Genomic DNA, 24,678 nt, shown 5'->3' on the forward strand with positions numbered 1-24,678 from the left:
AATGTTAACTGGTCTGCTCTCACTGCAGATGCAAACTGATTTGATGGTTGTTTCAGTATCTTGGTGGGGTCCAAGCAGCAGATCAATTGCAGGGAGGAGGGACTCAAGCTGCTGTGGGCGGGGTCAAAGTCGGAACCAATTGGTAACCAGAGTCGCGGGCCGCGCATGCGTACAGCAGTTGTAGTTCCTCCCCGCTCTCGGGCTGTTTTAATCGGGCAGAAACTACAACTCCCAGCATGCGCGGCGCCCCGTGAAGTGCGGAAGGGAGACACACAAGTTGCACTTTGTGCTCCGGACTGGAAATTTTTGTCGAAAGATTATTAACAGCAAGGAAATATGGTTTGACTAATCATCAAGGGTGAGTACGAGCGTTCTCTGTTTGCAAGATAAATAATAACTATAAATTAGTCGTAGAATTCCTTAAATATAAACAATGAGTTAGGGCGTTGGTCAGTGTCCTGCTGATTAAAGTTTAGATCTTGTGCACTTGGAAATGCTTCAAAGGAGGTTACCCAAGAAAATTCTATTTTCTTAAACATGCCAAGATCCCTGAAAATCAGTGCTGGAATGCACCAGGAAGAGTTATTTGAAAGATGAATGTTTTTCCTGTATCATGTCTGACAGATGACTGGGCTGAAATTAGTGGAATGCTCTACAGTTTACCCTCTGACGTTAGTTTCCCTGCTGTTTGACCTTTCACATCTGTTGTCCTCTCTGGGACTGCCATTAGCACTCTTTCCCCTTAGTTTCTGTGGCCATTAGCACCCCGTTTCCCTGGGTTTCTGTGGCTCTAACTCATCTTTCATTCTCACTCCACAGTATAAATATTTCCCACTTTCTCTGTCCGGTTTGACAAGATGTGGAAATGCCGGCGTTGGACTGGGGTGAGCACAGTAAGAAGTTTTACAACACCAGGTTAAAGTCCAACAGGTTTGTTTCGATGTCACTAGCTTTCGGAGCGCTGCTCCTTCCTCAGGTGAACAGCTTTCCTCAGCTTTGACAAAGTCATCAGACTCGATTCTCGCCCTACAGATGCTGCCAGACATGCTGAGATTTTGCAGTATTTTCTCTTTCGTTTCGGGCTGAAATTAGTAGCGTTTAAAGGTACATAGTTAATTTGCACTAAGGACAGGGAAAGGTATTGGGGTTGTCTTGACAGTCCGTTTTTATGGAGCTTGTTCAGGATGACTCCCTACTATCCCTCCCCTTCCTCACCCAAGGGATAATTTCTCTGAGGAAATTGAGTAGTTGTTGAAGCCTTCGCCATTGAAGATCAACTGTGGGAATACTCGAGGCTGGAACGGAAGGGTACTGAGGTTATAACTCACCCTTAGTTTGCCAATATTTGCCAATTATTAAAGTCTAAAACTGGCAGCACGGTAGCACAGTGGTTAGCACTGCTGCCAGAGATTCTACTTGGCTTTGCTTTGTAGTCGCCAAGGCTGAGAAAACATAACGGGCTACAAAGCAAAGCTGAGTAGAATCATTGGCAGCACCGTACCCCTCCTCAATGCATTCTATGCTTGGTTCGAGCAGGAAAACATCAAACTGTCGTCAACTGCCCCAGCAGCCTCAGACACACCCAAACCTACCATCACAGCTTCCAAAATCAGATCTACCTTCTTGAAAGTGAACCTTCGGTAAGCAACAGGTCCTGACGGAGTCCCTGGTCGTGCACTTGAATCCTGCATGGGCCAACTGGCAGGTGTTCGCGGACCTCTTCAACCCCTCCCTACTCCGTTCTGAGGTTTCCACCTGCTTCAAGAAGACCACCATCATACCAGTGCCAAAGAAGAACCAGGCAACGTGCTTTAATGAAGTCCAGTGGCCTTCACATCGATCATTATGAAGTGCTTTGAGAGGTTGGTCATGAGGCACACAACTCCAGACTCCCAGAATGCCTTGATAGGCACACTGTCACAACTGGCCCTACACTCATCTCTGGAACATCTTGACAACAAGAACTCCTATTCTTTTGACTACAGCTCTACCTAATCACCATAATCCCAGCCAAGCTCATATCAAAACTCCAAAACCTAGGCCGTGGCTCCTCCCTCTGCAACTGGATCCTCAACTTCCTGACCCAGTGACCACAAATAGTAAGGGTAAACAATAACACCTCTTCCACGATAGTCTTCAATACCGGTGCCCCGCAAGGCTGCGTACTATTATACTCCCTATATACACACGACTGCATGGCAAAATTTGGCTCCAAACCATCTACATATTTGCTGATGACATGACTGTTGTTAAGTCAGAGTACAGGAGGGAGATAGAGAACCTAGTGGTGTAACGACAACAATCTCTCCCTCAACGTCAGCAAAACTAAAGAGCTGGTCTTTGACTACATGAGGCAAAGTATCGTACACATCCCTGTCTACATCAACGGGGCCAAGGTGGTGGAGATAGTTGACAGCTTCAATTTCCGAGGTGTGTACATCACCAACAATTTGGCCCAGTCCACCCACGCTGACACTACGACCAAGAAAGCATAACAGCGCTTATACTTCATCAGGGAACTAAGGAAATTCGACCTGTTCACATTGACCCAAAGCATCCTATCTGTCTGCATCACAGTCTGTATGGCAACTGCTTGGCCCAAGGCCGTAACAAACTACAGAGTCGAGAACACAGCCCAGTTCATCACGCAAACCCGCCTCCCATCCATTGACTCTGTCTACACCTGCCGCTGCCTTGGGAAAGCAGGCAGCATAATCAAAGACCCCTCCCACCTGGGTTATTCTCTCTTCCAACCTCTTCCATCGGATAGGAGATACAAAAGTCTGAGAACACGCACTAACAGGTTCAAAAACAGCTTCTTCCCCGCTGTTGCGACTCCTGAATGACCCTCTTATGGACTGAACTGATCTCTTCACACATCTTCTCCACTGAGTATTACCACACACAGTATGCTCACCCAATGCCTGTGCCTTTGTATTTACATTGAGTATTTATGCATTTCCTATGTTTTCATGTATGGAATGATCTATCTGGACTGTTCGCAAAACAATACTTTTCACTGTAACTTGGTACACATGACAATAAATCAAATCCAAACTCTGCTGTCCTTCTCCCGAGCCCCATTTGTTTCACTGCTTGCTGATCTACATTGTAAGTCAACCTCTGGCTCAACCAATGAAACATACTGTACCTCGGCACAGGGCCCCGACCAATGGGGATGTGGGGCAGTGTTTGCTGGCACCAATCAGAGCCTGGCGTAGCTCTGCATTTGGTGATAGGAACTCTATCAGGCTAGTCCCCCTTAGGAGTGGGAAAACATTGGTGAACCTTGAGGTTCAACACATCGATTTTATCATAGCTCCGTAGCCTCACACAACCCTCTCTATCTCTGATGTTCTAAACCCTCCTGCCTCCCCCAAAGTCTTTATACCACATGCACAAATCAGCTGTGTGATGGAATATTCTCCCTCATCAACAAGGGCAGCAGACCTGTGGCAACACCAACTGCAAGTTCCACTCCAAATTACACCCCATTGTGACTTGGAACGATATCACAATTCCTTTATCCCGGAACTGTTCATCAGTGTCAGATATTGTTTAGGCAATTTTGGTAATACTTCTGTCAAGCTCCTTGGGATGTTTTACAACATTAAAGATGCCATGTAAATTGCCGCTGTTAATGAAATTATACATTTTGAATTTTATGTCTTTTGAAGCCTGCCGCTATGTGCTGAACAAGATTGGCAGCATTTTCAACGGGAAGGAAAGTCCATCCTCTGCTGGTCAATCCAAGGCACTAGATAGTCGGGTCAAAGGTTAGTATCTCTTGTCATTCACTGGGTGGGTTTCGTACTCTCATCTTGGGTTTATCTGATCCCTGTACCATGCTGTGCTAGCTAATGTTGTATTACTTGTTGTATTGGGTTGACACTCCTGATCTGTATATATGTAAAACGGCAGCTATTGTGTTCATCGGTCATAACTGTCACATTTTAAAGAAAACTCGCATTCCATTCATTTTGAATGATTTTTGCGATTCATGAACAAAGACACCCAGACCCCTCTGCCCAGGCGCATTTTAAATCTACTTTCCATTTGCATTTTAAATCTACTTTCCATTTAGATAATTTGCCTTTCTATATCTTTGGCCAAGATAGATAACCTCATACTTATCCACATTAAACTCCATCTGCAAAATTTTGGCCTATTCCCCCAGCTTATCTATATCCTTCTGTAAAACTCTTTACCTCCTCTTCACTGCCTGCTTTTCCACCTATTGCTATGTTACACTCTGCCCCTGCTTGCAGATCATTTATATAGATTGTAAACAGCTGAGGTCCGAGGACTGACCCCTGGGGCACCCCCACTAGTTACAGATCACCAGCCAGAGAAGGATCCATTTATCCCGACCCTCTGCTTTCTGTCAGTCAGCCAATCCTCAATCCAATCTAGTACACTACCCCAATCCCCTGCGATCTCACCTTCTGGATCAGTCTTTTATGTGGCAACTTGTTAAAAACCTTCTGCAAGTATAGATATACCACATCCACAGGTTCCCCATTATCCACCTCAGAGGTTACACCCTCAAAGAACTTGAGCAAGTTTGTCAAGCATGACTTGTCCTTCATAAAACCAAGCTGATAATGGTGGTTTGAGCTTTGTCTTTCCAAATGTTCAGTCATCATCTCCTTAATGATTGATTCCCTCCAGAGGTCAAGCTAACCGGCCTATAATTTTCTACTTTTTGCCTCTCTCCCTTTTTGAATAGAAGGTCACCATTTGGCTTTCTGTGCCAATGCTTGCTCTCACAACCAACAATCCAATTAGTCCTACTCCCCGTCGTTCCCCATTGCTCTGCAAAATTTTCATTTCCAACTATATATCCAATTCACTTTTTTGATGTGGGTTTTGTTGTACGAAGAGAGATTGAACAGTTTAGGCCTATATTCTCTGGAGTTTAGAAGAATGAGGGGAGATCAAATTGAGGTATACAAGATGCTAAAAGTTATGGATAAAGTAGACGTGGAGCGGATGCTTCCTCTTGTGGGGCATTCTAGGGCGAGAGGTCATAGTCTCAGGATAAGAGGTAGCAAATTTAAAACCGAGACAAGGAGAAACTACTTCTCCCAAAGGGTTACCCCAGAGTGTGGCGGATGCTGGGACAGTGAGTAAATTTAAGGAGGAGCTAGACAGATTTTTAATTGGTAATGGGTTGAATGGGTTATGAAGGACGGTGGAGTTGAGGCCAGGATGGGATCAGCCGTGATCTAATGGCGGAGCAGACTCTATGGGCCAAATGGCCAAATTCTGCGCCCAGATCTTATGAACTTATGACTATCTCCCGTTTCTCTCTCTTTGCAGATGAAAAGTACGATCAGATAAAGTCATCACCGGATGACGACCTGTTGCCAGAGACCCTTCAAAAATCAGGGCCCATGGTTCAGCAATATGGATCCTGAGGGTAAAGATTGCACCGGACTAGCTGTTGGCAGTCCAGACTGGTACAGTCCGACAACTTCACGGCAATACTGTCTACCATAATAAATATAATGGCAAAGAATGAAGATGTGCTCAGCAACTCGCTGACCAGTGAGATGAGCACCTCTGAAAATACTTGCTGTGTTTCAAGGCTATCCAATTAAAAATCAATCATGCTCAACGATAGAGAGCTTGTCTTCAATGTGCAAACACAAACAAATGAAAAGACTTTGCATTTATATTGAGCCTTTAACCAAGTAGAACATCCAAAGTATTTCACAGGAGCATTGCCAAACAAAATTTGACACTTGAGTTACACAAGGAGATGTTAGAACAGGTGAACAGAGGTTTAAGTCAGAAGTCGGTAGAGAGGTTTAGGGAAGGAATTTCAATGCAAGGCAGTTTGCGTTACGGCGTTGCAACAAGAGGATATAATCAATGTCATTACCAACATAGAGGACCATCATTGGCCAGAAATTGAACTGGACTAAATGCTGTAGCTACAAGAACAGGTCAAAGGCTAAGAATCCTGTGAAACCTGTCTGCCATCTGCAAGCCACAAGTCAGGAATGTGACGGAATACTCACCAGTTGCCTGGATGAGCGCAGCTCCAACACTCAAGAAGCTCAACACAACTGAGGACAAAGCAGGCCACTTGATGTGGTGCCCCTTCCACAAACATTCACTCCCTCCACCACCGGCAAACAGCGCAGCCGTGTGCACCATCTACAGATTCACTGCAGGAACTCACCGAGGTTCCTCAGGCAGCACCGTCCAAATCCATGACCACCACCATCTAGAAGGACAAGAGCAGCAGATACCTGGGATCACCCCCACCTGGAGGCTCCCCTCCAAGTCACTCCCCATCCTGACTGGGAAATATATCGGCCGTTCCTTCAGTGTCGCCGGATCCAAATCCTGGAGCTCCCTCCCTAACAGCACGGTGCATGCACCTACACCTCTGAAGAAGGCAGCTCTCCACCACCTTCTCAAGGGGCAATTAGGGATGAGAAATAAATGCTGGTTTAGCCAGTGATACCCACAAGCTGTAAATACATTTTTTTTAAAGTAAGTCGGAGAGATAAATGTTGATGGCTGACTCTGGAATTGGTTGGGGAAGGACCGAAAACTGGTGAGTATCTTTGACTGAAATGGTTCGAACGAGTTCTATAGATATTTTAGTAAAAAATGGTGTCAACGGTAGATTTCAGGTCATGGATTCAAGTTCACGTCCAGATCCAGGCCAATACAGGACGGAGGGCTGGTTTAGCTCAGTGGGCTAGACAGCTGGTTTGTGATGCAGAACAAGGCAAGCAGCGCGGGTTCAATTCACGTACCAGCTGAGAATTCTGAATTCTCCCTTGTGTACCCGAACAGACGGCAGAATGTGGCGACTAGGGGCTTTTCACAGTAACTTCATTGCAGTGTTAATGTAAGCCTAATTGTGACAATAGAGGTTATTTATTTATTTTATTTAAAGGAGTGCTGCACTGTCAGAGGTACCCGTTTAAAAAAAATAAGCTGTTAAATTATGGCCCCACGGACCCTCTCTGGGACGATCCAAAACTACTGGAAGAGCAATAGTGGGGTTCTTCCATGTGTTGTTGCCTATATTTATCCCTCCACCAACATCATTAAACCATCCAGTCTGGTCATTATTGTACTTTGTGGGAGCTTGGGCATTGTGGAAATAGAATGGACCATGTTTCCTACATTACAAGAATGACTAGACTTCCAAGTAAAAAGTACTTCAATGGCTGTATGCTATTTTGGGACGACCGGAGGCTGTGAAAGGAGCTTTACAAGTAAAGTTTTTGAACCAAACCAAGCTTTTCTCCACTGATCATGCTGCACTTGTTGCTGCCTGTCACATTTCATGCCGAAACAGATTATATTCTGTCTGATAAGAGGAATTATGCTTTTTGGTAGGGCTTGGGAACGTGAAGTTGTCTTTCATCATAGAATTTACAGTGCAGAAGGAGGCCATTCAGCCCATCGAGTCTGCACCGGCTCTTGGAAAGAGCACCCTACCCAAGGTCAACACCTCCACCCTATCCCCATAACCCAGTAACCCCCACCCAACACTAAGGGCAATTTTGGACACTAAGGGCAATTTATCATGGCCAATCCACCTAACCTGCACATATTTGGACTGTGGGAGGAAACCGGAGCACCCGGAGGAAACCCACACACACACGGGGAGGATGTGCAGACTCCGCACAGACAGTGACCCAAGCCGGAATCGAACCTGGGACCCTGGAGCTGTGAAGCAATTGTGCTATCCACAATGCTACCATGCTGCCCCAAAGTAAATTCAGAGTATCCAATTATTTTTTTCAAATTAAGGGGTAATTTAGCGTGGTCAATCCACCTACCCCTGCACATCTTTTGGGTTGTGGGGGTGAGACCCACACAGACATGGGGAGAATGTGCAAACTCCAAACAGACAGTGACCCAGGCCGGGATTGAACCTGGGACCGTCGCACCGTGATGCAGCAGTGCTAACCACCGTGCCACCCGTCTTGCGTCAAGTATTAATCCCAGCTGTGGATGTGTTGTCTCTGTCCCATGTGTTAGTGGGGCAAAGTCTATGACTCACCTTGAGAATCAGCTGGATGCTGACTGGAAGGACGTGATCAAATTAGTCGACCTTGTTATCCGAACCACGACATTGTGACAGATTGAGATCGGTTTGACTAAATGATCACCATTTGCACAATGCATTTGGTGGATCTCGCACACACACATCCATTTCACCGAGTGATGCAATGCTTGGGATTTGTGGCATAGTTTAAACAGACTAACACGCACAACTCAATTTTTTTAGCACCAACACACAAAGGAAGGTTCCAGGTAAGAATAGCTTTTTACTTCAGAATAAAATACAGGGGGAGCTGTCCAGGGTCTACTTTGCCAGAAGTACACCAACTCTCCTATGATCGCTACTGATCAAATACAAAATTGCCTTTGTCAAACTTAAATAATTTCTGACAAAACTAAAACTTGGTCGCAATTCATAAATCTTAAAATATTTACACTTGAAAAGTGGCAAAGCATTTGTTCACATATTTTAAATAAACCCAGAAAATACAGAGTCATCGTTGCGGATCCAGAATTGCAACCTTCAGCTCGGGGTGGTTAACTGGAAAATCGTGGGCTCACCAAATCGTTCAGCACTGAAGAAAGAAGCCCAATGGTGCCTCATTGAAAGAGCTCTTCAATTCGATCCGACTCCTTGTTCTCTCGCTGAAAATCTTACCCCCGTGCCCCACACCACCCCTTCAAATAATTCCCAACACCTTTTTCAAAGATTCTGCTTCTAGCCCTTTTTGGCTGTGAATTCCAGACCATAGCAACTTACTGTGTTTAAAAGCAATAAAATTCTCACCTCCTTTGGATCTTGCCAATTGTTTTAAATCTGTGTGCTTGGGCGATCAAAGCGGTTCCTCACCATTTATTCCATCAAAACACCCCATCATTCTGACTGCAGTTTTTTACCCGTTATCATGAAGGGATTTAAAAAAAAAAAACTCAAGGCACCCATGAATCTTTGGGAAGTAAATCCCCTGTGCGAGGTCCCATGACAGCACACACACAAGAGGGAGAAGAGGGGAGGAAGGCTGGGGCTGGGAAACTATCCCCACCCCTCATGGAAGAAACAAGTAAAAGTGCAATTGCTGAGTAGGTTATGCCTGTGCTTTTTCTTTGGAACAAGCTAATTGCTGACATGAGAGAAAGCTCGTTGGCCCTTTGTACATGGGCAGCTGTTTGATAGACTATTTTCATAAAGCTCTTAAAGTTTTTTAAAAATACCTTGGCCACAGCTTTAAATCAGTTTGTGTTCAAGGTCCAAAATTGCTACCGCAGAAAGCATCGCATTTGCTCAAATTTTGCAAAGTTCAGATTTGAAGATGATTACTTTAGTTCACAGCTTGACAGGTTCAGAATTGAAGTCTCTATGTACTGACAAAGACAGGGAACTTGCGCATCTTTTGCATGAATAGAAGACCTGATGCAAGGAAGCTGTTGTGTTGCAAGCAGTTTTACATAAAGTCCACTGTAGGTGACCAGCAACTGATAAGCTATTTCCTGCAATAAAAGAAAATAACAGCACTTGGAGGTTTTAGACAAAAATCACACAAAAATGAAATGGATTAAGGAAAACATGCAATGGATCAAGAAGACCAGCCAGGATGTGTAAAGAGTATTCTGAAACCTTAAGCACACACAGTAAGGAAGGATGGTGGTGCAATTATTGAGAATCAGCACCAGTTCTGTGCAGCAATTTGAGAATTGGTACTTTACAGCATTAATTTGCATTTATATTGCAACTTTTACATGGATAACCATATCATGAAGCGTTACCAAACAAAATTTGACACCAAGCCACAGAAGTAGAATTCGGACAGCTGACTAAAAGCTCGATCAAAGAGATTGGTTCCAGGGAGCGATTTAAAGGCGGCGACAGAAGTAGAGAGGTTGACAGCAAATTTCAGACTTGGGCCTCGGCAGCTGAAGGCACAGCAACCAACAGCAGGGCCACAGGATAATGAGGATGCACAAAACACCAGTTAGTAATGTGTAAATGCAAATACAATACCTGAGCTGTGCCTTTAGGCACTAGGCATGTCAACGTATTAAAGACTTGCTGCGTTTGTTGATTGCCATTGCTGTGAATGTCCCCGTTGTTCCCTGGTAACAGTGGAGTCTCTTCACACTCCACCTCGATGCTGTTCAGAGGGCTAACTTGATTTGTTTCTATGACGATGCAGAGGTGGCCCAGTTTCCGATTCAAAAGGGACTGTTGATGGAAAAAACACTCAACAGTACATAAAGGATAAGGTGTTGCTTATTTGCTCACCCTGGACAAAGCAGGTGCTGGGCATGCAGCTCCTCAAATCTGTTCCACCATTCAATTAGATCAGTGGTGGGCAACCTAGGTTAGTGAGTGACCCTCCTTCATCTCAGTGGGCCGCAAGATTGAAGTCGGGTATGCTCACAAACCATGACCCGTGACTAAGAATGAATACATTTAATACACGCTGAATATTTCATAATGAGTTATAGAAGATGCTTTATCATTCATATATTAATAGAACTGCCATCAACTTCAAATAGTTGAAGCAAAATAAATATTTATGCTTTGATTAGATGCAGAGGGAGCACATGGCTCTCACAGTCGATGTGTGCAGTTAGCACGCCCCTCACTTCACATGTCCTTACTTTACATGTGTATCACTTCAGTCATACTGGTAGGGAACAAAATCCACGCGGATGGAAACCAGCAGAATCTAGCAACCCTGCGCATGGGAAACAGTTAACAAAATGTCTTATGGGCCTCTCTCAGAGCCCTAATGGACCATGTGTCCTACGGATGAAGGCTGCCTGCCACTGAGGTAGTTCTTGGTTGATTTGTGCCTCAACTCCACATACATGGCTGAGCTCCATTTCACCTTGCTGTCCATACCCACCAAAACTTATCCATCTCAACCTTGAAAGATCTAACTAGCCCGACACCCACAGCCTTTCGGGGAAGAGAGTTCCACATTTTCACTACCTTCTGCGTGAGGATGCGTTGCCAGACCTGTCCCACCAGAGGGCATAGTTTCTCTCTTGTCCAACCCATCAAATCCTTTAGTCGCCTGAAACAGTCCTATTTGATTGATCAGTGGCCTTCGATATTCATTTGCACTTAGGTAACCGCTTCCCACCACGATTTCCTTCACTCTCTGCCTTCCTCGTCTGCAAATTCAATGTCGTGCTCCAAAGGCGTCAATCATTTTTTAAAAAAAGTTTGAAATTTCTTGATTTTCCCCAAAACCAACAACCAGATGAAAAGTTAAAAGGGTGCTGTAATTGAATGTTGGCACAAGATTTCCTGGCAAGCCCACCAAATGTTGATTCAGTTACTCAGCTGAGGAAGCTAAATGGGCCGGCTTGCTGAACAAGCAGCGACAGAAAATGAACACACAAGGCTGGACTGAGAGGGGTGTAAAGTAAATCAGTCAACACCACTGAAGCAGGCATAGGCAGCAGGGCAGAAAGATGCATGGTGTTTTATCATTCCCAAGGTTAACAAAAGAAAGTTGCCTTTATTTGTAAAAGGGACACACACCAAACAGTCACTACCTGAAGTCCAGAACATGTCTGGTGTCTTTCTTCCAACAGAGAAGTGAGTCTCCTCTCACACTCCTTAGCATCAAAATACATGAAGCAGAGCTGGTTGTTTGTCAAGGAATAAAAGTAGTTCCTTCTTTCACATGTACACGCTGGTTGAGGGGGAACTTTCACCAACATACAGTATCAGCTGAGGAAGGAAGTGGGTCAGTGCATTTAATTTATACCCTCCGGTTTTCTAGCTCTACGGATGGCTCATCACAGCTCTGTGGCTTCACTTGAAAGGGGAGACAAAACATCTGTTACAACCAAGGCTGGGACATTCGTGAAATCATAGAATGATACAACATAAAATTCGGCCCTTTGCCCCCTTTTTTGCATGTACTGGCTCTTTAAAAGATCAATCTCATTAATCCAACTTTCATAGCCAATTTTCTTTTGAAAGTTATTAGTGAATCTTCCTTTCAGACAATGCATTCCACATCTTCATACTATGATGTTTTAAAAAAAAGTCTCCATATGTCACCTCAGGTACTGTCACCAATTGCCTTAAAACCATGTCTTCTCTGTTGGAAAGGCTTTTATCTTATATACTCTTATCAAAACCCCACATGATTGTGAACACAGCTGTCAAATCTCCCCTTAACATTCTCTGCACTGTGAATAAGCCCGGCTTCATGTGTCCTTCCACGGAACTGAAGACCCTCTTCCCTCATATCACCGTCTCGTTGGTACATTACAGGATTAAATACCAACGCCATTACAAATCATTCTGATTTCTGAGAAGGATACATGAAGCACACTTGTGCAACGCTTTGTAACATCCAACACTCCAACTAAAATGTTGTGCTTCACGAGGTTCTCATTGGCCCAGATGAGACGCAGGTCTGTGTTTACGTTAATCTGTAAAATAGATTGTTACATTTTACAATCTCGTCTGACATCAATTAAGCTTTCTGCTAAACGTTTCTCATGTTTATACGAGTGTGGAAACTGAGGGTTCACCCAGTGAACATCCAAACATTCTGGCAATCTACTGAATAATCAAAAGGAGGCAGAAATCACTATGGTCTTGTGGCGCAGAGGGTAGGGTTCCTACCTCTGAGCCAGAAGCTCCGGGTTCGAGTCCCACTCCAGGATTTGACGGCCAAGGAAGGTGCGTTCGTAACACGGTCAAACAGGTTGATTGTGTCAAGCTGCAAATCCTTCCAAATGCCAGAGGTTGACAGTATGAGAGGGAGACACTCCTGGTCAGCCACATTTAATGTGGAGTGTTGCACCCTCAGGCTATAAGTCCCAGGCGACAGACTAGGAACCCATTCCGGGAATTCTGAAAATCTGCCTTAGTGAACCACGAGGTGAAGGAAGAGAATTGGCATTGGAGAAAATACTTTTGGCGGTTATTTCCCTGTTATGTTTCGGGCCGGGCTTGACCCATTGTGTCGTACTCATGACTCCAGGGTCGGAAGGTCACAGGTCACAGTCCCACTCTAGAGACTCAGGGCGCACAGTCTAGGCTGGTGATGCACTGTCAGAGGTGCTGTTTTTCAGTTGAGATGTTAAACCAAGGCCTCATGGGTCCACTCAGATGGGTCCAAAAGATCCCGCAGCCAGTATATTGAAGAAGATCAGGGGAGCTCAGCCCGGGGGTGGGGGTCAATATCAAATCACCAAAGAAAGAATCAACTGGTTATTATATCATTGTTGATCATGGTAGCTTGCTGTGTACAAACTGACTGCCGCATTCCCTGCACTGTAATAGTGGCAACACTTTAAAAGGTACTACTTGGGCCCACTCCATCCCCTCAACCCCATCTAACCTGCACATCCCTGGACACCAAGGGGCAATTTTAATCATGGCCAAACCACCTAACCTGCACATCTTTGGACTGTGGGTGGAAACCGGAGCACCCGGAGGAAACTCGCGCAGATACGGGGAGAACGTGTAAACTCCTAACAGACAGAGGCCAAAATCGAACCCTGGTCCCTGCCGCTGTGAGGCTGCAGTGCTAGCCACTGTGCCACCATGCCTTTTATTTAGTTCTATTTTGTTTCTGCATCCCTGGCTGTGAAGGCAGGTGGTTAGCTTGCTCCAAGCATCGGTGAACTTCCAAGTTATTTTTCCAGTTTGCTTTTCAAGCCTACCTTACCTGCAGGGATAAACTGAGGCATGTACAAGATCAGAGGGTCCATACGTGTGGAGGCTTGTCAGCATGAATCTGTTTCCTCACCATTTGTTAACACTTCATTGTGAGGCTGACAAGTGTCACACTCATTCTAATTTTTGTTTCATTAAAGTAATGTTTATGCCAGACCGCTGACACCAGATGACCATCTCCAATAAGATAATCAAACCATCTCCCCATGGAATTCAACTGCATTGCCATCCTGAATATCCTATCATCAACATCCTGGGAGCCAGCATTGATGAGAAACGTAACTAGACTCGCCACATAAATACTGAGGAGGGCAGAGGCTGGAAATTCTTCGGTGGGTAACTCACATCCCGACTCCCCAAAGCCTGTCCACCATTGACAAGGCACAAGTCAGGAGTGTGATGGAATACTCCCCACTTGCCTGGATGGGTGCAGCTCCAACAACACTCAAGACAAAGCACCCTGATCAGCACCCTATCCCCACCTTAAATGTTCACTTCCTTCACCACCGGATTTACTGTAACAGCAGTGATTACATATATAAGATGCACTGCAGCAACTCACCAAGGTTCCTCGACAACATCTTCCAAACAACCTCGCACCTGGAGGGACAAGGGCAGTAGGTACAGGGGAACGCCACCACTTTCAAGTGTCTCTCTAGACTGCACACCACCCTGACTTGGAACTAAATTGGTGTTCCTTCACTGTCGCTGGGTCAAAATCCTGGACCTCCATCCCTAACACCACATGGACTGCAACAGTTTAAATCAAGGATAATTAGGGATGTGCAATAAATGCTGGCCCAGCCTGCAATGCCCACATCCCCAGAAGAATAAAAACTGCAATCTGATTCAGCCCACGATATATATAATCAGTAGATGAAAAAAAAAGTGGACTGACAAGTTACAAGAAGGCAGTATAAAACTAGGTGCCAGATGAGCTCAAAACAAGCAGATTCTCAGTCTTGTGCATATACCCGTTTTGCACCCTGACCCTATCAGTAGCCTAGCTTTAGCGCATCAGGTGCTACCTAGTGAGTGTATGTTTTGATATAATGAAAAGCATTCTAGTCTAATATATGGGGAAGGGAAAATAAGGCATGTACAAGATCAGAGGGTATAAGGAACTTGTTAAATCCTTGTCTGTCCTGTGGTTTTTTTTTCTGCAACATTGCAGTTTCCATTTTAAACTGCAGACTTTGGTCAATTTAGACAAACAGAAACCACCCCTGGTCTAACGCACTGGCCCAGATCTCCCCTTGTCCTTCCAGGTGCACCTGAAACCCCGGGACATCTCCTGTTCTCGCTTGCGATTGGTGGAGCCATTCAGAACCTGCTGGGAAAAAGGCTGGTCAGGAGAAGAGTCTCCATTTTACCTCAGTTCTGTTCAGACCTCAAGAACAGCCGGGAGCTGGTTTAAGCACCCTTTCCCTATCAGACCTGTAATTGTTTAAATCTCAGATTGAAGGTTAGGGAGCTGAAACTGACCTCCCTCTCTACAGTTTGTTTAACCTGTGAGAGTTCCCCTGCAAGTGAATCTTGATCTGCAGAAACGGCAGACAAGTGGTCGATGTATGGAGCGGACGGACAACTTCCATTTAAATTCTCAGGCAGAGACTTCTCAACGTGTCTCAGTGAAACTGGAAGTCAGTCTGGTGGTCTGTCAAGACTGGACCGACCTCAGAGATGGAATTCTCAGTGTCAATGCCCCGATTGTTAAAAGTGAAAATGACTTACCAGAAAACATTCTACAGCCTGCCGGCTTTGGTTGAGGACCACCGTGAGAAGATTGCTGGCTACGAAGACCGCTACCTCGGCAGCAAAGAACCATCTCGCGCCTTTTAATCTCTGTTATTTTCAATCCTTTCACTATCCCTACCGTATGTTTGTCTCATGTGTGTCTGGTTGGAGGGTGGGACGGGGTTTGGGAATAGTTAGATTAGCAGACCACTGTTCCATTCTTACTATTATATATTCGTCTTTTTCCTTGTCATAAACAAACAGTTTTTTAATGTTTTACTTCTAAATCTGGTGCATGTAACTCATGGGAGTAACCACGGGTTATACACAAATTATTGGTTAATTCATTTGTGTTGGGCCTTTGGGGTCTGTGGGGTGGAATTTGACTGCATACTTGCCAGGGTTTCGTGACACTAGGCCCTATTGTTCTCATGAAATGGAGTCAGGTTTGGTTTTCTCCTGTACTGCAGCATTCTGATTTGGCATAAGGCATTCTGTCTCACTCAGCAGCCACAATTCGTGGGGGAAACCGAGAAATGTCGAGCTGCAATGTGAAGCTGTGGTTGAAGCACATGACTGACTGATTTGGTCTCCTTACCTGAGAAAGGACATATTGGCACTGGAGGGAGTGCAGAGGAGATTCACTAGGTTGATCCCAGAGTTGAGGGGATTAGATTATGACGAGAGGTTGAGTAGATTGGGACTGTACTCATTGGAGTTTAGAAGGATGCGGGGGGATCTTATTGAAACATATAAAATTATGAAGGAAATAGATAGGAGAGATGCGGGCAGGTTGTTTCCACTGGTCGGGGAAAGCAGAACTAGGGGGCATAGCCTCAAAATAAGGGGAAGTAGATTTAGGACGGAGTGTAGGAGGAACTTCTTCACCCAAAGGGTTGTGAATCTCTGGAATTCCTTGCCCAGTGAAGCAGTTGAGGCTCCTTCTTTAAACGTCTCTAAAGAATAAAGGGATTCGGGGATATGGTGTACGGGCCGGAGAGTGGAGCTGAGTCCACAAAGATCAGCCATGATCTCATTAAATGGCGGAGCAGGCTCGAGGGGCCAGGTGGCCTACTCCTGTTCCTAGTTCTTATGATTCCCTTTGTGCAGCAACGTTCAACAGTTGTTCATTAATCATGCGAGACACCAGGGCAAAAGACCTCCCCCTGGTGTTAAGGGCTATTTTGTCATACTTGCTTTAATCCTGACCTGGAAACGGAGTGTTCAAATGGGCAACTTAAACCAACCCTGAGCACTGATGTCCCTCAGCTCCAAAACAAATGCATAGCAGCTCCATGCCTGATTGTCATTGCTCTATATTCAATTTACATGTACTGTGCCCAGCAATGGAGAGAAAGTAAAACAAAAATAAGATTGCATTCGCAGATGTCACACCATGAAAAGCCCTGCAGATAATAATTGGTTTTACAAGAAATCACAAGGTTACTGGTCTCCTGCGTACCTTTTGGTTGTGTCGGTGTAGTATGAGCAGCAGGACTGTGGTCAGCAGTACAGCGGCGAGGCTGATTATCAGGCAGAAAGCCCAATAGAAGCTCTTCACATACTGGCCCAGGTACAGGTGGAAGGTCGAGAAGAGGCAACACCAAGCTGCCAAATAAAACACCTAAGGATCAACAGACACCATTACACAGGCAATGCTTATGCTGTCAGGCGAATAGCAGATTCGAGGTTACTGTCAGTTCAGCCACAAGTTTTTTTAAATGATGGAACAGGCTTGAGGGGTTGAATGGCCTACACCTGCGCCTTGTTCACATGTTCGTATTTTTATATCCTCATTAAACTAACAGCTGCTCCCAGCTAAATATACTTATGGGAGCAATTTTAACCTTGCTTGCCTTTTGGGACACCTATGGAATTGGGTTTAATGCAGCTTTGCACTCCTTTTTGCTTTCTATTGAAGTCAATAGAGAATCATATTAAGCCGGGAAAAAACTAGCGTTCTACCAATCCTGTGGAATTCCCAAACAGACAGTTAGATTATGCCCAATTCATCGCTAATTGGAAATGGATACGTTATCTCACAGCATTCTTTTTTTTCAAATTTAAAGTGCCCAATTCTTTTTAATCCAATTTTGGGGCAATTTAGCTTGGCCAATCTACCTACCCTGTACATCTTTGGGCTGTGGGGGGGGGGGGGGGGGGGGGGTGAGACCCACGCAGACACAGGGAGAATGTGCAAACTCCACACGGACAGTGATCCAGGACCGACATCAAACCCGGGTCCTCGGCGCCAATCTTACATAAATTCTGTTCGAAAAGCATTTGAAACGGACTAAACTTTGATAGCTGAACTTTGGAATACACTGCACTGCCCAAACCAGAAAACTTTTTTTTTTAAATTTAGAGTACCCAATTATTTTTTTGAATTATGGGGCAATTTAGCGTGGCTAATCCACCTAGCCTGCACATCTTTGGGTTGTGGGGGCGAAACCCATGCAAACACAGGGAGAATGTGCAAACTCCATACGGACAGTGAGCCAAAGCCGGGATCGAACCTGGGACCTCGGCGCTGTGAGGCAGCAGGGCTAACCACTGCGCCACAGTGATGCCCTACAAACCAGAAAAATTAAGGGAGCAGCATTTGGAATGTGTGCCACAGTCTAGGAAAGGTGGGTAGTGGGAAAGAGAAATTTTAGCTCCTAATTGCTTTTTAGTAGCTACTTCAAGAATGTGCGCCCAAGTAGGCAGAAAACAGTCAGGTGGGATTTAATTTGACTGTGGTAAATCCCCCACCACCTACTGACAATGACCACCCAGATTCACCCACTGAGAACGTCAGAACCATAACTCGACCGTCAATCACAATCTTTTGGAGGAGGAGGCGGAAAATAGAGCTGGGCGCTCTCAAAAAAACGGAATAAATCTAAAATTCACAGTCAGAGATCTAGCAATATCCGGGGCATTGATTTGCCCTTTCCCACCATCAGTTTGAACCTGGTTTCAAATCAGTGGGATCTCAGTTATATCAGGCGCAGCGAGTCAGATTGAAGTATTCTCACAGACAACAAACCAAGAAGTAAAAAAAGTAAATTTTTAATTGAAAAGAGTGAAAAATAACTGATTGGGACACATGCATTAAAGTAGAGGCTGAAATATCAAAAACTGCTGAATAAAAGTGATCAAAAATGAGTTTTAAAATAATACAAAAATATAACATTACACAAGTATAAAATTATTAGTACGCCATTAAAACAGTTCTTATTTTTGGGGGATGTGGGTGTTGCTGGCTGATCCAGCATTATTGCCCCTCCTTGGGTACAATCAAGAGTCAACCACATTGCTGGAGTCACATGTAGGTCAGGCCATATTTCCTTCCCTAAAGGGCATTAGTGATCCAGGTGGGTTTTTATGATAATCGACATCACTAGACTTTTAATTCCTCATTTTTATTGAATTCAAATGCCAACATCTGCTGTGGTGGGATTCGAACCTGGTCCCCCAGAGCATTAACCGGAGTCTCTGAACTACCAGTCCAGTGACAACAGCACTACACCATTGTATCCAATGATTGTTCCACAGCCAATTAGCTCAAAGTCTGGCCAGTTGATATTGACACCCATAGAAAAGCCGTGGTGGGATTCGAACCACGGTCCCCAGATCATTACTCTGGGTCTCTTGGTTACTAGTCCAGCGACAATGTCACTGCGCCACTCCCTCCCCATTCAACAAGATGTTAATTTTTCAAGGGCTTTAAAATGAGACTAATAACATGAAGTTAGTTAGTTAGTTCAATGATTTATAATTGATAGTAAATTTCAACAGCTCTTTCTCAGAAGCACTGACAGCAGTGAATTTTTGAATTTAACTATCGTGTTTACAGTAACAAAGGTGAATGCTGAGTTTGCATCACTGCTATTGCAAAATCTGGACTATCGTGTAGCCCAAACGGCTAGAGAGCAGGAACCTCCCTCAACTCAAGCACAATGATCAGCAGTAAGTGTCTCCAGCCTAGGACAGGACCAGTTAATTGTTCCTGTGCTTGGACTGTTACCCATTGACTTCTACTGGTCAGCTATGCAGGATATGAGGTGCCACTGGAATCAATGCTATTCTTGTGGTTCAGTAGTGACTGTCACTCACAAAACTTAGGGCCCCAGAGGAATCCATTACTACTTGTGGAGCTAAACATACTTCAAATCATTATCATCATTGGACCAAACAGATTACTGAAGAAAATTGGAAACTCAATGAGGAAAATGCCTAATGTTCGTGCGTCGACATACTGCGCAATGTGGGTTCACCCTATATAAAAGCAAATTACTGAGGGTGCTGGAATCGGCAACCAAAAGAGAAAATGCTGGAAAATCTCAGTTAGGCTGGCAGCATCTGTAGGGAGAGAAAAAAGTTAACGTTTCGAGTCCAGCTGAAACGTTAGGGTCATCTGGACTCGAAACGTGAGCTCTTTTCTCTCCCTGCAGATGTTGACAGACTTACTGAGATTTTCCAGTATTTTCCCTTTTGGTGGGTCCTTCATGTTTCCTTCATTGCTGTGGGTCTGGAGTCACGTGTAGGGACCAGGTAAGGACGGCAGATTTCCTTTCCTAAAGGACACGAGTGAGCCAGATGGGGTTTTACAACAGTTGACAATGGTTTCTTGGTCGTCGCTCCACTTTTTTAATTCCAGATTTTTATTGAGTTCAAATTCAGTATCACTATGCCATCACTTCCCTTTACACGGGTGTGCCATTAGTCTGAAAACAGTGTAACTGTTCCACCATTCAATATACTGCTGGCTGTCCTATACCTCAACTCCACCTACCTGCTGTGGCTCCATATTAAAAAAAATATTCATTTAATACCACAGAATCCCTACAGTACAGAAGGAGGCCATTTGGCCTATTGAATCTGCACACTGCTCTTTGTGGGAGAGTTTCACACCTGTACTATCCTCAGCATGAAGAAGACTGTATCCTAACTTCTTTCCTGAATGGTTTGACTCTGATGGAAGATTATGTCCTCCTTGTCCTGGGCTCCCCCACCAATGGTACTAAATTTTATTTTGTGAGGCTTCCACGGAGGGCAAAGGAATGAAAGACTCGAGAGGGTTGAACCATATTACTCTTATTCATTCAAAGCAGTGTTGACCTTACTCTGAAAACCCTGCTCACTTTACAATTTTTTGGGGGGAACTGGGTAAAAAAACTAAACGCATGGTTGAAATGCTTTGTCGGGTTTTGCATTGTTAGAGGTATCCCATTTCAAGTTCAACTGGAAAACAGCAGGATCACTTACTGGGGCAAGAAACATCATGAAGCTAGCGGAACTGAAGTACATGTATCGTCTTACTTCTGTGTTCATTAGGGATGCTCGAATGGGCAGCTCATAATCTTCTGGTGGCACCTGTGGAGCAGGAAATAATGCCAGAGTGAGAGAGAAATTCAATCTTTAATGTCCTTTCCCCATTCCCTGACTTCCCTAACCCACAGCAAGTCCTGTTGACCCATCGCCCGCATGCTCATGGACCCACGTTAAACCCAGCTCAGCAATCTTATCCTGGCTTTCAAATTCCCCAATTGCCTCGCCCCTCTTACTCCAGCCTCAAAACCATTTGAGAAATCCACATTCCTCTAATTCTGGCCCTGAGGGTGTCCCTGCTCCACCACTGGTGGCTGTGCCTTCAGCTGCCTGGCCCCCCTCTACACCTCTTGGTTTTCCTCCTTTAAGACATTCCTTAAAATGCTACGACCAAGCTGATCTCATGTGGCTTAGTGTCATATTTTGTTTGATGGCACTCCTGTGAAGCATCTGGTGATGGTTCACATAAATGTAAATTACTGCTGTTTATTTTCCAACAAGATGAATAAGAACAAGAAGGGGTGAAAAACAATCACAAGTCACATGTTAGAAGCCAAACTCAAAGTCATGCTGTTACAAAACACTTCATGGACTAACGAATTGCGATTTCCCTTGTAGAATAAACAGACTGAAGAATAAGGTTATATTTGGAATCAACTTGATGACGCATTGGTTTTGCAGAGCAAGAACTGGGAAAATGTTAAAAGCTTCCTTGTATTTTTTTGTTCCACTTGTTCCTCTTTCCAGGTATCACTTCCCTAGTAAATCTGGTTTACTTTATTCCCTCTCACCCTCTTTACATAAGAAATAGGAGGAGGCCATTCAGTCCTTCGAGCCTGTGTTATCGCATATCTTCCACCTCAAATTTCCTGCCCAATTCCCATAATCCCTCCCACCCAAGAATCGACCTTTGTCTTCAATATACTTCAATATATAAAGTGTTGGCCTTTATTGGTAGAGGGATTGAGTTCCGGAGTCGGGAGGTCATGTTGCAGCTGTACAAAACTCTGGTACGGCCGCATTTGGAGTATTGCGTACAGTTCTGGTCACCGCATTACAGGAAGGATGTGGAGGCTTTGGAGCGGGTGCAGAGGAGATTTACCAGGATGTTGCCTGGTATGGAGGGAAAATCTTATGAGGAAAGGCTGATGGACTTGAGGTTGTTTTCGTTGGAGAGAAGAAGGTTAAGAGGAGACTTAATAGAGGCATACAAAATGATCAGGGGGTTGGATAGGGTGGACAGTGAGAGCCTTCTCCCGCGGATGGAAATGTCTGGCATGAGGGGACATAACGTTAAACTGAGGGGTAATAGATATAGGACAGAGGTCAGAGGTAGGTTCTTTACGCAAAGAGTAGTGAGGCCGTGGAATGCCCTACCTGCTACAGTAGTGAACTCGCCAACATTGAGGGCATTTAAAAGTTTATTGGATAAACATATGGATGATAATGGCATAGTGTAGGTTAGATGGCTTTTGTTTCGGTGCAACATCGTGGGCCGAAGGGCCTGTACTGCGCTGTATTGTTCTATGTTCTATACTCAATGACCTAGCACCCTGCAGCTCTCTGTGGTGCAGCATTCCAAAGGTTCACAACCACTAAAGTGAAAGGATTTCTCATGTCAGTCCAAAATGGCCAACTCCTTATTCTGAGGATGTGACCTTTCATTCTCGACTCCCTAGCCAAGTGCAACATTCAGATTCCATCTATCCAGTCAAGCTTTCAAACAGAGGCACCTAGGCGTCCCTGCTTCCTACTTCACCTGAAAACAAAATCCAAAGTGGATATCAGTAATCTGCTATTGGAGGAATTGTATCCCACCAGTCTGAGAGTTTGTTCCAAATTTCAAATTTTAATGAAATTTAAAAGAACACTTTAAGTGCGACACAACCTGGTTAACAAAATACTCGCTTGATCTTAAAGACACCTGACGGTTGCTTGTTCAAGCCTCACTCCAGAGGCTTCAGGACAATATCTAGGCAGCCAATTCAGATTAATGCAGTACTGAAGGAGAGATGCTGTCCTTGGATGAGATGTTAAACCCAGCCCCCATCAGACCTCCTAGAAGGATGGGAAAAGATCCCATTTCGAAGAGGAGCACTGGAGTTAACCCAATGTCCTGCCCCACATTTATCCTTCAAGGAACATGGCAAAAAAATAGATTATCTGGTCATTATAGAACATACAGTTCAAAAGGAAGCCATTCAGCCCATCAAGTCTGCACCGGCCCACTTAAACCCTCACTTCCACCCTATCCCCCTAACCCAATAACTCCTCCTCACCTTTTTTGGACACTAAGGGCAATTTATCATGGCCAATCCACCTAACCTGCACGTCTTTGGACTGTGGGAGGAAACCCACGCAGACACGGGGAGAACGTGCAGACTCCGCACAGACAGTGGCCCAGCAGAGAATCGAACCTGGAACCCTGGCGCTGTGAAGCCACAGTGCTAACCACTATGCTACTGTGCTGCACTTTTTCACATTGTTGTTTGTGGGAGCTTGCTGGCTGCAAATTAGTTGCCACATTTTCTACGTTGCCGCACTTTGCTGACTTCGGGATGTCCAGTGGTTAGAAAATGCACCATATAAATATTCAAAATGTTTTGGATCATGCTTTTCTTTAGCCTAACTTATCATGTGTACATGTACTGTTAAGAATTTTGTGATTTATGTTCTTGATATTGTCATTTGTGATCATGCTTTTGACATTTGACATTGAAACCGCCTAATTACCGCTGCAGAATCCAGTTTGTATGCACTGTGGAATGATTTTGTTTGTGTAAATTGTCCCTAACGTTACAGAGTGAGAGAGAGAGAGAGAGATTGAGATTTAAAAATACTAATGGAGATCAACTGGCTGTGGAAAATGCAACAAAAAATTCACCTGAAATTAATGCAATTGGAGAATTCAGATTATCCATCACCATGACCGACACCCATCATCAGTTTATCGGACAGCACATTTCTAGTAGTCTGTGACTGGGGTTAATCTGCATTCAACATCATAGAACTTGTAGTAAAGCACATCCTGCCCTCCCAAACACACAATATGCGGCAGCTAAACTTAAAATTAAAACAACATTGAGACTGTAGTTTGGACGACTAAAAGGAAGAACTCCTAATGTATGAGCTTGTGCTTGTGTTACCTGAACTCCAGATCTGGCAAGAGTTTCCTCGCATGACTCCAGATCGAATCCCCGAGACCACCAGAAGCCACTGGAAGTGAGGTCCAGTAGTATCCGGCCATTGTACAACTCTGTAATGCAAAGGTGGAGGTTTTGGTCTTCTGCACCATCATATACGCAAGGGGTGTGCTATAGACAGAGGCAATGGTGTGTGTGGCAAGGGTTTGCTGGCGAAGAGACTTTTCAAACAAGCTTCTTGTATCAGTAGCAACCTACTGCAAGAAACTTGTTTTTTCCATGTTATGTTTTTACATTGCATGACATGTTTGATATCACAGGTGGGCTTACTGTACTGTCTCAACCGCTAGTGCTGTAAACTGTTGGTGGAAAGTGGATAACAACAGCACATGTGTGATTCACGCTTCCGTTACATGTCACTTATTGGGAAAAGCACCCAACGTTCAATACTGTACTGTAAGGCGATCAATTCAAGATCAAGCACTTGGAGCGAGGTTGAATTCTCAGGAGCCATTGTTCATTTCCCCCACCTTTGGACACACTTTCGAGATGCTCACTACACCACCTTCAATTTAAAAAAAAGAAATAATCTGCTGGAAGTAACCTTAACCCAAATCGCCGGGACCTGTTCCATACATGGGCCTCAACAAAGAGCCACTGAATTCAAAAAAAGTTAAAAGGATTGAGTTACACAGTTTGAAATTGGATTGACACGAGCTTCACGTAAAACCCATGCATTGATTTAATTGATTGACCATATTTGAAGAG

General features: G+C 44.5%; 1 protein-coding gene and 1 long non-coding RNA gene across 4 annotated transcripts in view; one reads left to right on the plus strand and one right to left on the minus strand.

The window, feature by feature from the left end:
* The first annotated feature begins 204 nt into the window (after nucleotides 1-204).
* LOC140390493 (uncharacterized) lies at nucleotides 205-5,620 on the plus strand. The gene is made up of 3 exons (XR_011934653.1): nucleotides 205-358; nucleotides 3,678-3,776; nucleotides 5,323-5,620. It is a non-coding gene; the product is annotated as an uncharacterized lncRNA (long non-coding RNA).
* Nucleotides 5,621-8,286: 2,666 nt separating this feature from the next.
* Nucleotides 8,287-24,678, minus strand: part of tmem268 (transmembrane protein 268) — a 36,964-nt gene continuing 20,572 nt past the window's right edge. For 2 of the 3 annotated variants that reach the window (XM_072475652.1, XM_072475653.1), the window contains exons 4-10: nucleotides 23,914-24,023; nucleotides 20,705-20,812; nucleotides 16,914-17,075; nucleotides 12,349-12,459; nucleotides 11,569-11,658; nucleotides 10,040-10,240; nucleotides 8,287-9,528 (exon numbers count right to left, since the gene is read on the minus strand). In XM_072475652.1, the coding sequence (XP_072331753.1) occupies nucleotides 9,355-9,528; nucleotides 10,040-10,240; nucleotides 11,569-11,658; nucleotides 12,349-12,459; nucleotides 16,914-17,075; nucleotides 20,705-20,812; nucleotides 23,914-24,023 (956 nt within the window). In that variant the 3' untranslated portion in view covers nucleotides 8,287-9,354. The remainder of the gene's footprint in view (nucleotides 9,529-10,039; nucleotides 10,241-11,568; nucleotides 11,659-12,348; nucleotides 12,460-16,913; nucleotides 17,076-20,704; nucleotides 20,813-23,913; nucleotides 24,024-24,678) is intronic. The other variant, XM_072475654.1, reaches the window with a different exon arrangement.

Source organism: Scyliorhinus torazame, chromosome 14 (genome assembly GCF_047496885.1).
Source record: "Scyliorhinus torazame isolate Kashiwa2021f chromosome 14, sScyTor2.1, whole genome shotgun sequence".
Classification (NCBI taxonomy): Eukaryota; Metazoa; Chordata; class Chondrichthyes; order Carcharhiniformes; family Scyliorhinidae; genus Scyliorhinus; species Scyliorhinus torazame.